Raw genomic sequence first — 18017 nt, forward strand, 5'->3', positions numbered from 1 at the left:
TGTCCAAGAAAGGCAAATTTGACACAGGGTGGTAGTTATCCCAAACCATAGGATCTAGTTTTGGTTTTTTCAACAAGGGCCTCACCACTGTTTCTTTCAAAGCTGCGGGAACCTCACCATCCCTCAAGGAGGCATTGAACACCTCGGAGGTCAAAGTACCCAGCCAAACTGGCAGATTTCACCAGCCAGGATGGACAAGGATCTAAAGAGCAAGCAGTAGGCCTCAGTCCTCCAGGCATTTTGTCCACATCTTCAGATTGGACAAGGGTAAAGGTATCCATAACAGACTAGGATGGTGCACTAAGCCCATCCATCTCAGACTCTAACAAAACAATGACATTGAAGTTGACAAAAATATGAGCAACTTTATCTGCAAAATGTCTAGCAAATTGCTCACGTTGGGCCTTTGAGAGCTCGAGCTGTCATATTCTAGAGCCTATACCCAGGAGGCCTTTAACCACTGAGCAGATGCAATGGTGGCAGAGAAGTAAGATCTCTTTGCCACCATCACCGCCACAAAATAAGACTGTAAATGGATTCTTACTTGTGTTTAATTGTACTGGTTATGAGTCTTCCGTCATTTGTGCTGTAATCATGGACATCGTAGTTTCATCACCCTCAGCTCCTCTGAATAATAAGGAGCTGACATGGTTCTACAACTGGGTCAAAGATGTTTGGGAGCGATCATATCGATAGCCAGGTCATCCCCTCATTCCAAGCGGTGACCAGGACCTCAGCAGAACCACTGGCTAAACCTGTACGAAACCCCCCAAGAGGTCTCAGAAATCCATCTGGATCTTGTTATGTGGCCAGGATACAATTGATTTGCATAATCATAGTATTATAGCTTGCAAACTGATCCTATGAAATATGTCATTAAATGCCATGAACATGTGGAATTGTATTCTATGAAAATAGTAATGAGGTTGTTTGTTTTACTGACATAGGAAAAAGTAGTTCTACAAATAAGTGGGTTACTTTTTAGCTACTTCATGTAAACAACTCTTTTTTCCAAGTAAACAGTAGTAACTGCATTGCTTCTTGTTTTCTATGTAAATTAATGAAGCTACAAACATAATGGCTCATTCCCTTTAAGGTAGCTTTATTATTTGTCTTCAGCTTGAACCTGAAACAGTTGTTTTTCCTATGTTATATTGACCCTAGGCATAACTGGCCTTCATAATGTAATCTTATTTTAGAACAAAGCAATACCTTTTAATTTTGGTACCACTATTTCTATTGATCCGGGAGCTTTCATGCAATCCATGAAGGGAATTAAGAATTGCCAATATGATCAGACCAATGATTTCCTAATTTAGGAAGGTTGATGGCCACTGTTTCTCTACAATTTGCCTAGGAACTTTGAGGTTGTATTAAAATGATGTAACTTAAAACAGGCCTGAAGTTTAATAAACAAGACAAGTGATTTAGGTACAAGTTTAAGCACAATAATAATATAGTTCTGAACTGTAGGAACGTGGGGTTTTCCAGTATGAAAACCTATGTCTGTAATAGCTGTTTTTCTGATTCTCTGGGATGGTGGAAAGCTATACTCCAAACTGTATATTCCATGATGAGGCCCTATTTTGGATCTCTGTGCAGGGTTTCAGAGATGAAATTGACTTAGGAGAGAGTGAGGGCGAGAAGTTATTCTTAGTCAATCTTCTTGCCCAGTGTTCCACACTGGGCAAGAAGTAGAAGGTAGCACTAATCTAGTAACCAGTAAAAGGAGCTGCTCATACAGCATCAGTTTGTCCATGAAGATCCAGAAAGGGATCTTTACGCAGAGAGCTTTTGAGCACATGCTGACTGTCTGTTGTTGAGCACTACTCCTGTTTTTTACACATGGGAATCAAGCCCGATAGATTTTCCCAAAGTAGATTCTGCCGTTTAACCAGTCTCTTATCTTTTTCAATCAATGTCATGTTCCCTTGCAGTGTGTCTCAAAAGCAGACAGCAGCATCATTCCCTCAGATCATCCCTGAAACAAGTGAAAGAATCAAGATAATGGCCTAGTTATTGTTACCTCAGTTTTACAGACTGAATCTCAGTGCGCAATGCATTTAACTAGTGCAACTGTTTCCCACCCTATCACTACATTCGTATGGTTGTCGTGGTGATTCTAAGCTATGTAAGAAATTTTCAGAGCATAATTTTAAGTGGTGCTGCTTTATTTCCAAGGATTGTTCCTTCTTTGAGATAATTATACCCACATACTAGATGTCAGATTACAGACAATGCTGAAGTGAGACCATCTCTCTCCCTTCCCCCACTTTCGACATTTCATTCTGACAATCCTGAACCAGTGTTGCTTACCCATCCTGATGTATTGTGTATCCTTCTCTTTTGACGTGCCTTCATTTTCAGCTGGATCGGTGTCTCCTTTTTCTTTGTACGACGTGTAAGATTGGAGGGGCTCAGTTCTTCTGTGAGAGCACTAAGCCAGAGCCTCTTTCACCAAAGAGCAGTGGCAACTAGTCCTTCTGCGGGTGGTAACAGCACCTGGACCACAACAGCTGTGTGCATAAGTATGCACCATCTTCTTCTGTCCCAGTAGAAGTTGCCACTGCCTTTGTGTGTGTACGCAAGCGTGTGCTTTGTACTGCTTGCCTTCCCTCTAGACTGGTAGCTGAGGTTTCAAGAGGATGCTTGTTTGCAGTATTTATTTATTTTCATTTTTCTGTAAACCAACTTAAAGTCCTTCTTGGGGGAATGGTGGTGTACACATTTAGTAAGTAGGTAAATAAAAAATGGTTACCACCCACAAGACAGCAGCTATTTAGCTGAGGTTGAACTATCCTCATAACTATCAGGTGCACATTATTTTACTATCATATCTGGTCTAAATTTTAAACACAATATTGTGCAGATCTACTCTAGGAGAAGTTACAAAAACGAATTACATCCCCCACTGAAACAAACATTCCCCACCACCCACCCTAGGACAGCCTTCCCCAATGTGGTATCATCCAGATGTTTTAAATTACAACTTCCATCATCCTTGGCCATTGGCAGTGTTGGATGGGCTGATGGGCATTGTAGTCCAAGACATTTGGAGGGCACCGCATTGGAAAAGATTGGTTCAGGAGATGGAGTCTGTGTTCCATTCAGAATAACTCTAATGCTATGACAGTTTACTGTTTCCTTCCCAGCTTAAGTAGTCTAGTTTTCTCTTGAAACAAATGATTTACTGAACAGTTCTTATTGCAAATCCATTCATGTGGAAACAAGAAGAAATGAGACTGTTTTAAAAGAATTAAAAACATGCTTCATATTTATTGTGCCCCTCATGTTCAAGAGCTTTGTGTTGCACCAATAAGCTATATATTACAAATAACAACAAAGTATCTTCAAGTGCTATTCTAACTAGTTTCCTCTCCTGACTAGTTCGTATTAGACATAGGACTGCCTGTTTACATTGTTGGTCAAATCAAGAAATTGCTCTTTAATGTGAACATGGTAATTCCACCTGTGGACAGAGGAGCATGTAATAAAATTCTTCGAATTTTGTCTTTACAGTTGCACAGAAGATTGTTGCAACAAGGAAAAAACAGCAGCTTTCGATAGGTCCTTGTAAATCGTTACCAAACTCTCCAAGCCACTCATCTGTATGTTCAGCCCAAGTCTCTGCAGTACATATCAGCCAGGTATGTTCTTGCAAGTGACTCAGATTCTCTATCACAGTATAAAACACTGAAATACCTAGGAGTAGAACTGGGAATTCTGAAAACCTTACACATAGATGAATATTTTCAGTTCTGCTTTGGATAGCTTTTTTGAGCTGCCATACTCATCCATTATTTGAATTATAATATACTCTACTCTGAAGGTTCATAATGGGTAACAACTTATGAAGCAAACTTAAAATTGAGTTACAATGCAGTCAGAGCTTTAAAAAATCAAATTCATTTGCCCTGCCTTTTACAAAAAGCAGCTTAAATAGAAGAGGCTAGCAACAGCTTCTAAAATATGTTTGAAGCTCTAAGACAGGGATAGAGAACGTGTAGCCTTCTAGATGTAGTTGGACTGCAACTCCCATCAGTCCTAGCCAGCATATCCAATGGAGAGGGATGATGGGAGTTGGAGTCCAACAAGATCTGAAGGGCCACACATTCCCCATCCATGCTCAACAGAAAAGCAATTCCATGGGGCAGTTCCCGCAGTTCTTTCTATGGACCTTTGCTGTCTAAGCTTAGTCAAACAGATACTATTGTTTAGAGGAGGCTTAAAATCAATCCTAGAAATTGCATTGGGACATGGGGGAAGAGTGGTATCTCTTGTGGGTATTAGGCTCAAAACCATTTAGGCTGTATACATAAAAACCAACATCTTGATTTATGCCCAAAAGACAAGAGAAAACCAATGACATACTGAAGTAGTAGTGTAATGCAGTCTGCATTACAACCCTTTTAGGAATGGGTTGGCATATTCACCTAAAACTGGTGAACAACTCAAGTGCTTTCTTGGAGAGCATGTTAATGTGGGGTTGTATGATGGTTGCCAGGTCCTCAGTGGATTGCTTGAAACTGGTGAAAAGCACTCGACGATCACTGCAACCCAAGTATTCCAGGCACAGTGACAAATTCAGGAATATTCCAAAGCTGTGAGTCTTCGTTACCAGTCAGTTTAAATTGCATCAGTGATGAGCCTGCCATTTTGTTGACTACCAGTAATTTAATTTTGTCTGTCCAAAACTTCAGTTCTCTTGCCCTCTTATTGAGTGCACCACTGTGGTTTAAAAGGTGGGAATGAATCAGGGAGCATGTGAGCCAGTAATTGGTTAGTTCGTCTTCCATAAACTTGTATGCTCAATTGCTTGTGAGATACAAATGCACAAACTGTTTAAAAGATCTCTTTGTACTTGAGTCTTTGTTTCCACTGCAGAGAGACAACCATGATAAGCAGCTTCCTGAAATCAGCAGAGACAAATCTTAACTGAGAGGCTTTAAAACAAGTTATACAATACCATGGCTCAGTGGTAGAGCACATGCTTTTCATGGTCCCAGCTTCAATCCCAGGCATATCCAGTTAAAAGGGTCAGGTAGTAGGTGATGTGAAAGACCTCTGCTTGAGATGCTGGAGAGCTTCTGCCAATTAGAATAGACAACACTGGACTAGGTGGACAGATGGTCTGACCTGGTATAAGGAAGCTTCCTATGTACCATAATGTTCACATGCTTTAACTTGTTTGGCATACATCTGTAAAATGTAATGTGTGACGTAGTCCTTGGAGGTACCCAGATTTATTTTTGTATTTACAACATTTATATACTGTTCCACATCTAAACAGATTCTGGACCAATGAACAATAAAAGATAAAAGGAATCAAACACCATATTAAAACATTTTGTTTTTAAAAACAAAGTACCAATGAAAAACATAGACGGTCAGTCAAGGAAGGCTCCTTGAAATTTCGGGAGGCGTTTAAAACAACATAATGCTGGTGCCTGCCTGACCTCCAGAACCAGGGCGTTCCATAGAAAATGGCCTACAACACTGAAGGCTCTTCTCCGGGTGGACTCCATTTGGGCCATAGGTCCATGTGGAACCACCAGGCATATGCCCTCTGATGAACTCAATTATCGGGCAGGTTGGTAAGGGGTAAGGGTTATCTTGGTCCCAAGTTGTTTAGGGCTTTATGCACTCATAGCAAAACCTTAAATCTGGTCTGGTATCAAATAAGCAGCCAGTCAGTTCCCTCAGCAAAGGAGTTGCATGCTGAAAAGGGGCAGCTCCTGACAACAGCCGAGCTGCTGCATTCTGCACTAGCTCCAGCTTCTGGACCAGCCTTAAGGGCAGCCCCACATAGAGCGCAATGCAGTAATCCAATCTTAAGGTTACTAATGCCTGGACCACTGTGGCCAAACTATTCCTGTCCAGGAGAGGCTGTAGCTGGTGTACTAGTCGAAACTGGTAAAAGGCATTCCGAGCTGCCATAACCACTTGGGCTTCCAGCGACAATGATGGATCCATGAGTACCCTCAAACTGTGAACCTGATCTTTCAGGGGGAGTGCAACCCTATCCAGAACAGGCAATAAGCCTATTTCCCAGATTCGGGAACCACTCATCCACTGGGCCTCTGCCTTGCCAGGATTCAGCTTCAGTTTATTGGCCCTCATCCAGCCCATCACTGAGTCTAGGCACTGATCCAGGACTTGCACAGCCTCAGCTGATTCAGATGTTATGGGGAGATAGTGCTGTGTGTCATCAGGATACCTGTGGCACTTTGCTCCAAATCCCTGAAAGGCTGCTTCCAGTAGCTTCATGTAGATGTTGAACAACATTGGGGACAAGATGGTACCCTGTAAAACTGCACAGCTCAATTGCCAAGGGGCTGAGGGATAGACTCCCAGTGCTACTCTCTGAAATCAACCCTGCAGGTAAGACTAGAACCACTGTAACACAATGCCTCCAGTGCCCAGCCCATGGAGTCAATCCAGGAGAATACTGTGGTTGATGGTATCAAAAGCCAATGAGAGATCGAGCAGAATTAACAGGATTGCACTCCCCCTCTCCCTTTCCCAATAAGGGTCATCCATCAGGGTGACCAAGGCTGATTTGGTCCTGTAACCAGCTTGAAACCCAGACTGGAATGGGTCTAGATAATCAGTATCCCCCAAGAGTGCCTGTAGTTGCTCTGCCACAACCCCCTCAAGTACCTTTCCTAAGAAAGGGGTATTTGTGACTGGGTGGTAGTTGTCAGATTCCATTGGCTGCAGAGTGGATTTCCTCAGGAGTGGTCATACTACTGGCTCCTTAAGGACAGTAGGAACAACCTCTTCACATAAAGATGCAGTTACCATTCCCTGGACCTACCCTGTCATACCCTCTTGGCTAGATTTTATTAGCCTGTATAAGGGAAAAACTAGAAGCTAAAATGTCAGGGTCCCTGGTATTGGTTACCTGGGCATACCTTCTTTAAATAGCCCAAGTTTGGCCCGCATGTTGTAGGTGAGGTTCCTTGAAGGACTCGAGCTAGAATGTTCACATTTATTCATATTCACTTAAATTCTACAACTAAGGACTAAAACAATGACATAAGCTAAATTAATTTATTAAGGTAGATAAAGAAAGTTTAACAAACACACAAACCCTTCACTCAGAAAAGCAAAGATAAGATATATTCACAAATCTTGCTACAGGCCTACCATTCACACCTGTACTTTACCAGCAAAAGGAGATCTTCCTTCACTGGCAAAAAGAACCTTCTCACAATACAGGACTTCTGTCGAGGCCTCACAGTCAGGAGGAGGGATGCCAAGTCCCATTATGCTTAAGCTTAAATTCTCTTCTAAACTTGGTGATCTCTTTCTTATTACATATTCTGACATTCTTAAACCCTTTGGTCCACATCACCCATTGGGCCTCCTTTCTCCCAGAAAGTCCATCCTTTTCCTCAAAAGTTCCCGCCTATCCCTGACACAGGTTGTTTACTCCAAGGTGACCCCTAGTTCTTCTTTTCTGTGGTCAATGGCTCCATTTTACTTCTACTTTTTCCCAGGCAGGGGAATCCTGAACCACAATGTCTGTCCTTGTATAACCCTTGGCCAGTCACCTTATTTCCCTATAAGGACTCACACAGCGGAAAGACATACATACATACATACATATATATATATATATATATATATATATATATATCAGTATCAATATACATTGCATCTAAATAGCTTCTAATACAGTAGATCTGTGTGTCTTTTGCTCCCCTACTTGCCCCATTGCACATTAAAATGTTAACCCCCCCCCCAAAACACACACTCAAAATACTCTCTTCTGTGCTAAATGAAAGTTGCAAAGCCCAAGAAAACGCTTGCCCCAAGAGGGGCAAGGATCGAAAGGGCACGTGGTTGGTTGCATTGCTGCAAGCACATAGTTCATGTCATCAGGCCACATCAACTGAAATTGATTCCACAAAATTGGGCAGATGGTGGCACCAGACACCTCAACCAGAGCTACACTAACATAAGCATCAAGTTCACTGCAGAGACAAGTGATTTGTCCTCAGAGTGTGGTGCAAAAAGGTCACAGCAGGTCCTTGAGGGGACCAGGGCCCCATTCGCTAGAGTGAGTGGTAACAGCCCCCCAACCACCCGAAAGAGGGAGCCTTTTTTGCTGCCTGTACTACTGCACTATAGGCATGATTATGTGCTCTAGAGCATGCTCAGTCGTCTTCACTTCGAGCCTTACGCCATTTGTGCTCTAGCCAACGTCCAGCCTGTTTCATTGGCTGCAGCTCCCCAGTATACCAAGGAGCAGAGTGGGCTCTACAGGGCTGGAGAAGGCACTCAAGTGCAATCAAGTCAACAGCCCTCCACATCTCACTGTTCTACAGTGAGGTTAGGGCCATGGTTGGATCACCAGCTCTGTCCATTGGAAAATCCCCAAGAGCATTCCGAAATCCATTGGATTCCATCAGTCTCCTGGGGCAGACCATTTGAATTGTCCCCCACCCCTGCAGGAGGGAATTAATGTTGAGAGTTCAAATCTCACCAGGAAATGTTCTGACCATGATAACTGAGCTATTTGGACCCCTCCCCCCACCCAAATTCATCCCACAGCTTGGAGCAGAGTCCAAATCAAGAGCACGCTGTGCTTTATATGTTCAGCCGATGACAAACTGAGACAGTCCCATGGCCATCATGGAGAAGTCCCGATGAGGTCCTGAGCTGGAGCTCCAGAGACCACCTTAGCGTAGAAATTAAAGCCACTTAGAACCATTGTCCTGGTTTCCTCCAACACCACACTTGAGACCACCTCTCTGAGCTTGGTCAGGAAGGTCACTGGGCAGCAGAGTGGGTTGTATACCAGCAGCATTCCCAATCTGTCTCTGTGGCCCAACACGAGGTGCACCCCCTCAAGGCCCACTCCAAGGTGGAGTGGTTTTCTGGTGAAAAAGATGGAAGTTCTGTGAACCACGGCGATTCTCCCCCCATCCCACCCTGGTCCCCCAGCCTATGTTGCTGTTGCACCAAGTACCCAGGTAGGCAGAGCTGAGTCAGGTCAGCCCTACCCAGCTCACCTACCCAGGTCTCAGTAATACATGCCAGATCGGACTTTTCATCCACGATTAAATTGTGAATGAGTGCAATGTTATTGTGGATCAACCTGACGTTAAATAGCACCACCACAAGACAGGAGGGCTCAGTGGATGAGCCTCCAGGTACATGAAAGCTAGGGGAGTAGAAGGGGAACAGTGTATAAACATTTGTAACCCATTCTACTCTGATGTCCTGACCCCCTCCTTCTGCCATATCTCCTGTCCCAAGTCACTGGAATAGGGGTAACACCTCCCTGGGTCCCTATGTCAGAGTTTTCCAAGCACGTCTTCACCACACAAAAATTTCCTACACTCTCTCAGCACCCACTCACAACTCAAACATACCCTCAACTACTCAGAACCTCACAGACTCCATTCATTCAACCAATCACACAGAACTAGCCTGGATGTCAGGGTTCCCCTCATGACCTGGACCCGCTGAGCAACTCCTTAAGGATCTCTTGCCTCCTTAAGAGTCCCACCTTCCTTCTTTTACCTTCCCCTTTCCAGTAACATGAGGTTTTGGCTGTAGTTGTGGGGTGATCGACACTCTAGAAACAGGGTTTAACCACAACAGTTTACTGATAAATTAAAGCAAGCAATCACAACTAAAGGTATTTACACAACAGAGCTGAGTGATACAAAAGGCCTTAAAAGAAAAAAGTTGTAAAATGCAAGTTCCTTTACCCTAGCTGTACTCCAACTTCTCCAGGCTGCTCCTTCCTGCTCTGACTCTGCTCTCCTCAACTCTGCTTTTGGTCCAGCTCTGATCTTTCTGACTCTCTCTTTTTATTCCCTCCTCCCCCAAAACAGAAAGTACTGCTTCAAACCCAAAGAAATGAGACTTAACTGGGGAACTGAAACAAACTTAACTGAAGAAATGAAACTACTCTTCTCAGGGTTACCCCCTCCCAACAGAAGACTCCAGGCCTCTAAGCCTGACCTTTTTTCCTTTTACCTCTATAGGCCTCAAACCTTCACACCAGCACAATAACAGATTATAGCTTGTGGGTATAACCAGCCACTGTTCGCATAAAGGACATTAGGATTGCCAACCCACCAAACAACTTAGGGAACAATTAACACACCATTTCTTAGCCATTAACACCTACTTCCATTAGTTCATACTCCATCTCTCACCTGGAGTGTTGCAAACACTTCTCCCCGCTGACTCAAACCCGGGGGAGGGAGGGGAAATCCCACGTCTAGCCACCCCAGGCTCCCACCCTGAGCAGCAGAAGAAGCTCTAGCACACAAAGCCCCTAACAAAGCCCTTGTCTCTCACTCAGGGTAGACAATAGCTCATAAACCTATTGGAAAAAAGTGGAAAAAAGACCTCACTAATTTTCATTCCATTGGAAGAAAGATTCTCCAGGAGTCCAGTTAAGCTGCTGCTTTCTGGCTCTGTTACTACTCAGTTTCTGAAGAAAAATAAAATTGGCATTAACAGGATTTGGGGGGTTTCTCCAGTGGAACAGGCATGGGGCAGTCCTTAGATCAAGAAGGGCACCTTTTTTTAATCAGGTAGGTTTTTAACCAGGAAAGGCTTTCTTGAAAACAACTAAGGTGGGGGGATTCAGGTGCTTCCACTCCTTTCCTCACAGACAGACTCCATAGTTCGTTGACAGGACATTCCTCAGATTTATCAGAGCACTCTGATGTGGTCTCCCACCTTGAAAAGGAAAAATTTAGAGGAGGTATCTGTGAAAGATAATGGGCAGGGTTGCCCTTTCCTACAGGATATTTCTCTAAATTGGGAGTGGCCCCCTCTCTGCCTGAGCAGGGAGAGAAACATATTGAAAGCGCGGATCACACTGGATCCGCACTTTCAAACATTTTCCCTGTCTGGGTGGGGAGTTAGCAGTCCTGTCCCCATGCAAGCGGAGAGAGAAGAGTGCTCAGAAAGGGCAGATACAGCTGGATCCATGCTTTCAAAAGGTGTGTGTGATCATTCTAGACTGTTTCTCTTTTGAATTCTTAAGAGAAACTGTGTGGAGTAGTGGTGATCTTGACTCTGTGAGTGTTAGCTCTGGCTCCACCCACTGGGAGGGAGGAGTGTGTGTGTGTGTGTGAGAGAGAGAGAGAGACAGACAGACAGACAGACAGACAGAGACAGGGAGGAAAGGAGGGGGAGCCCAGGCCCTGCCCACCACCACCACGAAGTCTTTCAGAGCAAAATGTTTGCTCACCCATGCTTATATACTAATACTGAACTCAATTTCCAAGTGTGAGTATGTAGCCAAAATGCCACCTTCCACGTACAAGAGGCGAAACTCTAAGCTTTGCAGAAGTACAAAAACAATCTTTAAAAAAAACAAACACAGTTGGATTCCCAAAATAGTTCAGCTGGTTGGGCTATCAACTTGACTACAACTCGCAGCATTTCTGACCATTGGCCATCCTGCCTGTGGTTGATGGCAGTTGAAGAACAAAACATCTGGAGGGCACCAGGTTGGAGAAGGCTGGTGTAGACAATACTGAGCTAGATGGACAAATGTTCAGATTCAGTATAATGTAGCTCCTAAGTTTCTTGGAGAGGTCCACACCAACAGACTTGTGAACAAGGGTCATATGCCCAACCAGACACCATCTTACTCTTTTTTTTATAAGTCAGCATGAGTTGGAAATCATTGTTCTCAAGTATATATTATTATAGCTCTTACTCTTCAATCCAGGGCTTACTCAATTTTTATGTAGTACCCTGGGATTTCCTCCTCAGCCACTATACCTACTAGTTGCCCTAGGAAGTCTTGAGTCTATTTTAGTTGGTTTAGGGTCATTTCCAGAGTCAGAGCTGAGGTGGAGCCCTTATCTAGACTGTTATTTGCAAGAGGCTCATGCCTCAAAACTGAGAGGAAGCGCTGTCCCTGATCCAAAGCCTTTCCTACCCTGGCTACTGAGAATGGGAATTTGCAGTAAAATCAGATCTCACCTTTTCCCTTTTTTGGTTGAAACTGGATATCTTCTTGTAATCTACTCTTTGTATAATCTCCACTGAAAACCATCCTGTCCCCCCCCCTCCACTATAATCTGGTCAAGGCATACTAATAATTGAATTCCATCTTACCTTTGAACAGGTAAAACTACTAATGTTATCACAAAGGCTTTTCTCCTGTCTCCTGGTGCATTCAGCTGCTCGACTGGTGTCTGACGTTTTTATTTATTTAGGGCATTCCTACCCGACCTTTCAATCTTACAAGAATATTCTTATTGCAAGTATTGATAAGATTGTTAAAGGAAATGAGTGCTTTTTAGTAATAAAAGTATTAGTATCAATTTCTGTATTTAAAGCAGCCGGTTCATAGTGTGGGTAAATGCTGCAAATACATACCAGTATCTCAGTTTTGTCTCAGAGAAAGACAAGATTTCTTCCTGTGCCTTCAAAAGTGGTTGTAAAGCTGCATCACTAATCCCTGCAGGAATCGTCATTTGAGTCCACCAGTGTTGCTCTTCTGACATCTGATTCTTCTTTTCCTCTCTGCCAGCCCTCCAACATAGTATATGGCATGGACTTCACACCTAGTGCCATAATGCGGCCTTTCAGCCTTTAGGGACAGTAGACCCCCCCTCACCCCAAGCTTCCACTGTGAAGTCATGTGGCACTGGAGATACAGTTCTGTCATGAATTTGGTGGGGCAGCTTCTCGGCCACCTTTAGATTAAAGGGGGACAAGAACAAATGGATATATGCTAGTTGTGAATTTAGTTTGGAGATCAAAGTTGTTTCTAGATGAATGGAACTCTAAGTGAAGCGCAACCTGACATCTGAACAAATTTTGGAAGAGCTTCAGCAATCTTTGGATTGGTCCCTCATCAGAGGCCATCTGTAACTTTGTTTTTCTGTTGTTTAAGGGATCAGATCTGAGAGATGTGCTAAATGACTAAGAAAAATATTCTTTGAAAATGCTACAGTTTCTGGATTTTTTTTTCTAAACTCATGATGGGGTTGCTTAGTTGAATATGAAATCTTCCCCCCTCCCACACATCTCCAGTTTACCATGGCTAGTGACTTTAAATATCTGTGATGCAAAAATGTCTGTCCTCTTCCGTCTATGAACATAGTACCCCATAACCTGGACAATATGACTAATGTGTTAAGAGTGTATAATGCTGCTATGCTTCAAGAGAAATATAGAAAATACTCGTCTAATGGAAGAGATTGGATTAAAGATCCCTTCAGTTGTCAGTTTCAATAGAATTTAGTGAGAGAGAGTGGTAAATTTATAAGTCTTTATTTTTATTTTTTTAAAAAAACTCCACATTGCCTATAGAAGATGAAATTAAACCTGTGAAATAGCAATTGGCTTTCTTTCTGCTAAAATGGATTTTAATCATTGCAGAACAGTAACGGAGGAGGGAGTTTAAGTGATTATTCTTCCTCTGTCCCATCTACTCCAAGTACCAGCCAGAAGGAGCTACGGATTGATGTTCCACCTGCTACCAACACTCCAACACCTGTTCGTAAACAGTCTAAGCGCCGCTCCAACCTTTTCACGGTGAGTGAACCAGGAGATAAAAGTTGTTTGCGTTAATGTATCAACATTCCTTGCTTTACTTGAATACTGCTATCTATGCTGGCCAGCTTCAGTGGTGTGTGCGTGTGTGTGTGCATGTGTAAAAAGCAGTATAGGACTTAGCTCATGGAGTGGGGATTCAGCATCACTAGACTCCCCTGAAATAGTGAGGGGTTTCTTAAAATGTTGCCCCTTCCATAACACTAACTGCTACTTTCGACATGTTTGGTTCAGTAATTGGCTGCCTAAGAAACTGTAAGTAAGGTGCCAACTGTAAGTAAGGTGTCAATATTGCTATCCTCTGCTTCTATTTGCCTCCTTTCTTGCCGGGCAGGATCTATCACTGTCTCTTCTGCATCTACAATAACAATTTTACACCATTCACATGTTCCATGGCTTGTGGCCTGATAACTGTTCTTTCTGGCTCAGTGCACATGTTCAGTATACTTGCTATTCATTAAAGTTATCTAATGAGGCACTTCTGTGTATCCCATGTCTTCTGAAATATACTTGGTGGCAATATGTGAAAGGGCTCTTTCTCTTGTGGTGCCTAGAATGTGGAACTCCTTGTCCTGGGAGGTTTGCTTATTTTCCTCTTTACCAGTGTTCCACCACCAGCTGATGGGATGGGAGAAATCCATCCATCAACCTGAGGGAACTTAGATGCATGGTGGTGGTCAGAGGCAGATGGTTGACGATCTGACATGTCATCTCATGAAATGTATTGCTTTCTTGGGATATGTATTCAAGTTGTGTCAGAGAGGTTGCCGAGATTCATCAAACCCATTAACTGCTAGTACTGTCACTCATTCCTCCTGATCCATGTGGGAGCGAATGATACAGCTAGAAGGAATCTTGATTGGATCTTGAAAGACTGTGAGGCTCTGGGTAGGAAAGTGAAGGACACAAATGCACGAGTAGTGGTTTTTTCATTGTGCCTTCTTGTTGGTGTTCGGGGTGTTGGTAGAGAAAAAGGATATTGGAAGTGAACAGCTGGTTATGCAGATTGGAAAAGGTTTGATTTCTTGGATCATGACCTCTCTTACTGAAATGAAAGGTTCCTGGCAGGAGATCTGGTGTACCTCACAAGGACTGGGAAGAACATGTTTGGCAGGAGCTTCACAAACCTAATCAAGAGGGCTTTAAGCTAAATACTTCAGAGAGGGAGGCAAAAGCTCAGAGCTAAGTACTGAACCAAGTGTTAGGGACAAGACCATGTGTGACAAAAGAGGAGGCAGGACAATGCTGGTAAATACAGCAGGGAAATCGGAAAGATGCAACAGTCATGGCCTCCAATGTCTATATATTAATGCATGGAGTAGGGGAAACAGGATGAACTTGAAATCTGGACAGCATCCATGAAAGCTTATACCAGAATAGATAAATATGTTAGTCTTTGAGGTGCCATAAAACTCTTTGTTGTTAATACAGGAGGGTAAGTCAACTTGATAGGTATCACTGAGACTTGGTGGGAAGAGACCAATGATTGGAATATAGCAATTAAAGGGTATACCTTATTCAAAAGGAATAGATGCAGCAGAAAAGGAGGGGAAGTAGTGTTATATGTAAATAATGTATATCTGCATGGAAATCCATGAATTTGAGAATGGAAGTTCTGTTGAAAGCATCTGGGTAAGGACAGAAGGAAAGAGAAACAGAATTGATATCGTGGCAGTAGATGACAGACCCTGCAGCCAGCCAGGGGACATGTATGATGCTTTCCTGAAACCAATTACAAAATGTTTGCAGAGGTGAACCATAGTAGCAATGGGATATTTCAGCTATCCTGACATCTGCTGGAAATTTAACTCTGCTAAAGATGGAAAATCCAATATAACATTATCTCTCAGAAGGTGGACAAAGGAATAAAGCGATCTACTATCCTGGGCTTAATCCTGGCCAACAGGGTAAATTTGGTTGATGACATGAAATGATGGATAACTCTGAGGGAAAGTGACTATGTCATCTTGGAATTCATGATCGCAAGGTGTGTGCAAACGGAGCATAGCTGGACCTGTATCCTGGACTTTAGAAAAGCCAATTTCAAATAGCTCAGAGAAAAGCTGGGTAGGATCCTGTGGCTTGAAATTCTGAAGGAGAAAGGAGTTCAAGATGGATGAGAGACTCTTGAAAAGTTAAATACTGAAGGCAACATTTGCAAATTATTACAATGAAAAGGAAAAATGGGAGCCATCTAAAGAAGCTAGTATGGCTGCCGAGGAAGCTCTCTGATGAGCTGAGACTTTAAGAGAACATGTATAGGTGATGAAAAGAGGGACATATGATCAAAGTTTACTGCAATAGAGAAGACCAAACCTGTCAGGATGGTGTCAGGAAAGCTAAAGGCCATAGTGACTGAGGCTTGTGAGGGATGCTTAAAACAACAAAAAGGGCATGAAGAAGTACAAGGAAGGAGTAGGTCTGCTGCCTGGGGAGGAGAGTGAAATGTTAACAGGTGACAAAGAGAAAGGTGGAATCACTCAGTTTTCCAGGTTGATGGAAAGTAAAATAAATGATACAAGGAAAGACTTGCAGCCCAGGTTAGATAAGGAGGTGGTTTACTAATATAAATGAGTGCAAGTCTCCAGATAAATTACATCAAAAGGTACTGAAGGAACTTGCAGACATTATTCCAGAGAGACTGTCTGTAATTTGAGAATTCTTGGAGAACTGGTGAGGTGCCCGAAAACTTGAAATGGGCAAATGTCCTTCTCTTCAAAAAGGGGGAAAGGGCAGATCAGAGAAACTGCACTCTGGTCACCTTGACATTAATACCAGGCAAAATTCTAGAACAGATTATTTAAGCAGTCAGTTAATGAGCATCTAGAAAATAATGCATTGATTAGTAGGACTCAGCGTGGGTTTATCAAGAATTAGTTATGTCAGACAATCTTATGTCCTTTTCTACTAGTTTGGTAGAATGCCATGGACAGGGTTCCTCAACCTTTTTGGATTGGTGGGTTACAGTTGGAATTTTGAGAGTGTTGTGAGCATTCTTACAGAATGGCTGCCATGGGAGGGCTTGCTCATTCATAAAATGGCTGCCTGGTGAGCATGGCTGGTCACAAAACACTCATTTCCCAGAAAGCAACCTGGTGAGACTAAAAGACCAGTAACTTGCCCAAGAACCAGAGTTCAAGGCAGGGTAAGGTCTGAGCTCAAAACCACTCTTTTGCACCTAAATAAAGATGGCACTGGAGGGCAGCACTTCACTTTGCAGTAAACCAGCTTCCCAGTTTTTTTAAAAAAAGTTGTAATTTTAAAAAATCTTAATAAAATAAAAAATCAGAAGGGACAGGAAGCCTGGAAGGCACAAAGAGAGTTGTCCATAAGAACATAAGAAGAGCCATGCTGGATCAGACCAAGAGTCCATCTAGTCCAGCATTCTGTTCACATGGTGGCCAACCAGCTGTCAACCAGGAACCCATAAGCAGGGCATGAGCAGAACAGCACCCTCCCACCCATGTTCCCCAGCAACTGGTGCACATAGACTCACTGCCTCTGGTACTGGAAGTAGCACATAGCCATCAGGACCTTGACAGCCTTTTCCTCCAGAAATTTGTCCAACCCCCTTTTAAAGCCATCCAAATTGGTGGCCATCACTACGACTTCCATAGTTTAACTATGCACTGTGTGAAGCAGTACTTCCTTTTATCTGTCCTGAATCTTTGATAGGCCCCATGGTGAAGACCCCAGACCATGGACATAATAAAAGTTGATCGAAGGAAAGCATTTGACAAAGCGTCCAGTGATAATCCTTATTAAGAATGATGGTGGATCCACAGGTAGTTGAACAACCATACCCAGTGAGTGCTCATTAGTAGCTCTATGTCCAGCTGGAGGGAGATCTTGAGTGAAGTGCCTCAGGGCTCTGCCCTGGGTCCTGTGCTTTTCAACATGCTTATGAATGACTTGGGTGAGGGTGTAGGGGAAATGCTTATCAAATCTAGAGGTGATATAAAGCCAGGAAGGATAGCCAACGCTATAGAAAACAGAATCAAGATTCAAAATGATCTTGACAGGCTGGAAGGTTGGCTGAAATGAACAAAATCAAATTCAGTGGAGATAAATGTAAAGTCCTGCATTTAGGTAACAAAAAATCAAAGGACTTCTGGCTTTGCAGCAGTACATGTGAAAAGGATCTACGTGTCTTAGTAGATCATAAGCTGAACATGAGCCACCTGTAATGAAGTAGCTTAGTTTTGGAGTGAACCAAACAGACCCCATCTTGGTATGGAACAAATTAGTTTGGTCCCCTTCACCTCCACCCTCTGCACGGCAGGACAACACAAAGAGATAAGCCTTAGAGGCTTTCTCGCATAAGCAAAGCTAGATTGGACATCATCAGATTCTAATCAAACCTGCAAATGTGCACATGCCCAAAAGAAAAAAGGAGGGAGTAAAATTAAGAAAGGTCTGCATTTCTCACACATAGAGTGATTTCTCTCCAGAATGTTGCAAAACAT

At 43.0% G+C, this 18017-nt stretch overlaps 1 protein-coding gene across 3 annotated transcripts in view; it reads left to right on the top strand.

The window, feature by feature from the left end:
• The window catches only part of AGAP1 (ArfGAP with GTPase domain, ankyrin repeat and PH domain 1), a 544363-nt gene that overhangs the window by 150804 nt on the left and 375542 nt on the right, over positions 1–18017 (top strand). For all 3 annotated transcript variants that reach the window (XM_084820148.1, XM_084820158.1, XM_084820167.1), the window contains exons 7-8: positions 3520–3647; positions 13378–13533. In XM_084820148.1, the coding sequence (XP_084676274.1) occupies positions 3520–3647; positions 13378–13533 (284 nt within the window). The remainder of the gene's footprint in view (positions 1–3519; positions 3648–13377; positions 13534–18017) is intronic.

The sequence above is a fragment of the Heloderma suspectum genome, chromosome 1, assembly GCF_057233095.1.
Source record: "Heloderma suspectum isolate Gila_16-S chromosome 1, 16-S_ref, whole genome shotgun sequence".
Taxonomy (NCBI): Eukaryota; Metazoa; Chordata; class Lepidosauria; order Squamata; family Helodermatidae; genus Heloderma; species Heloderma suspectum.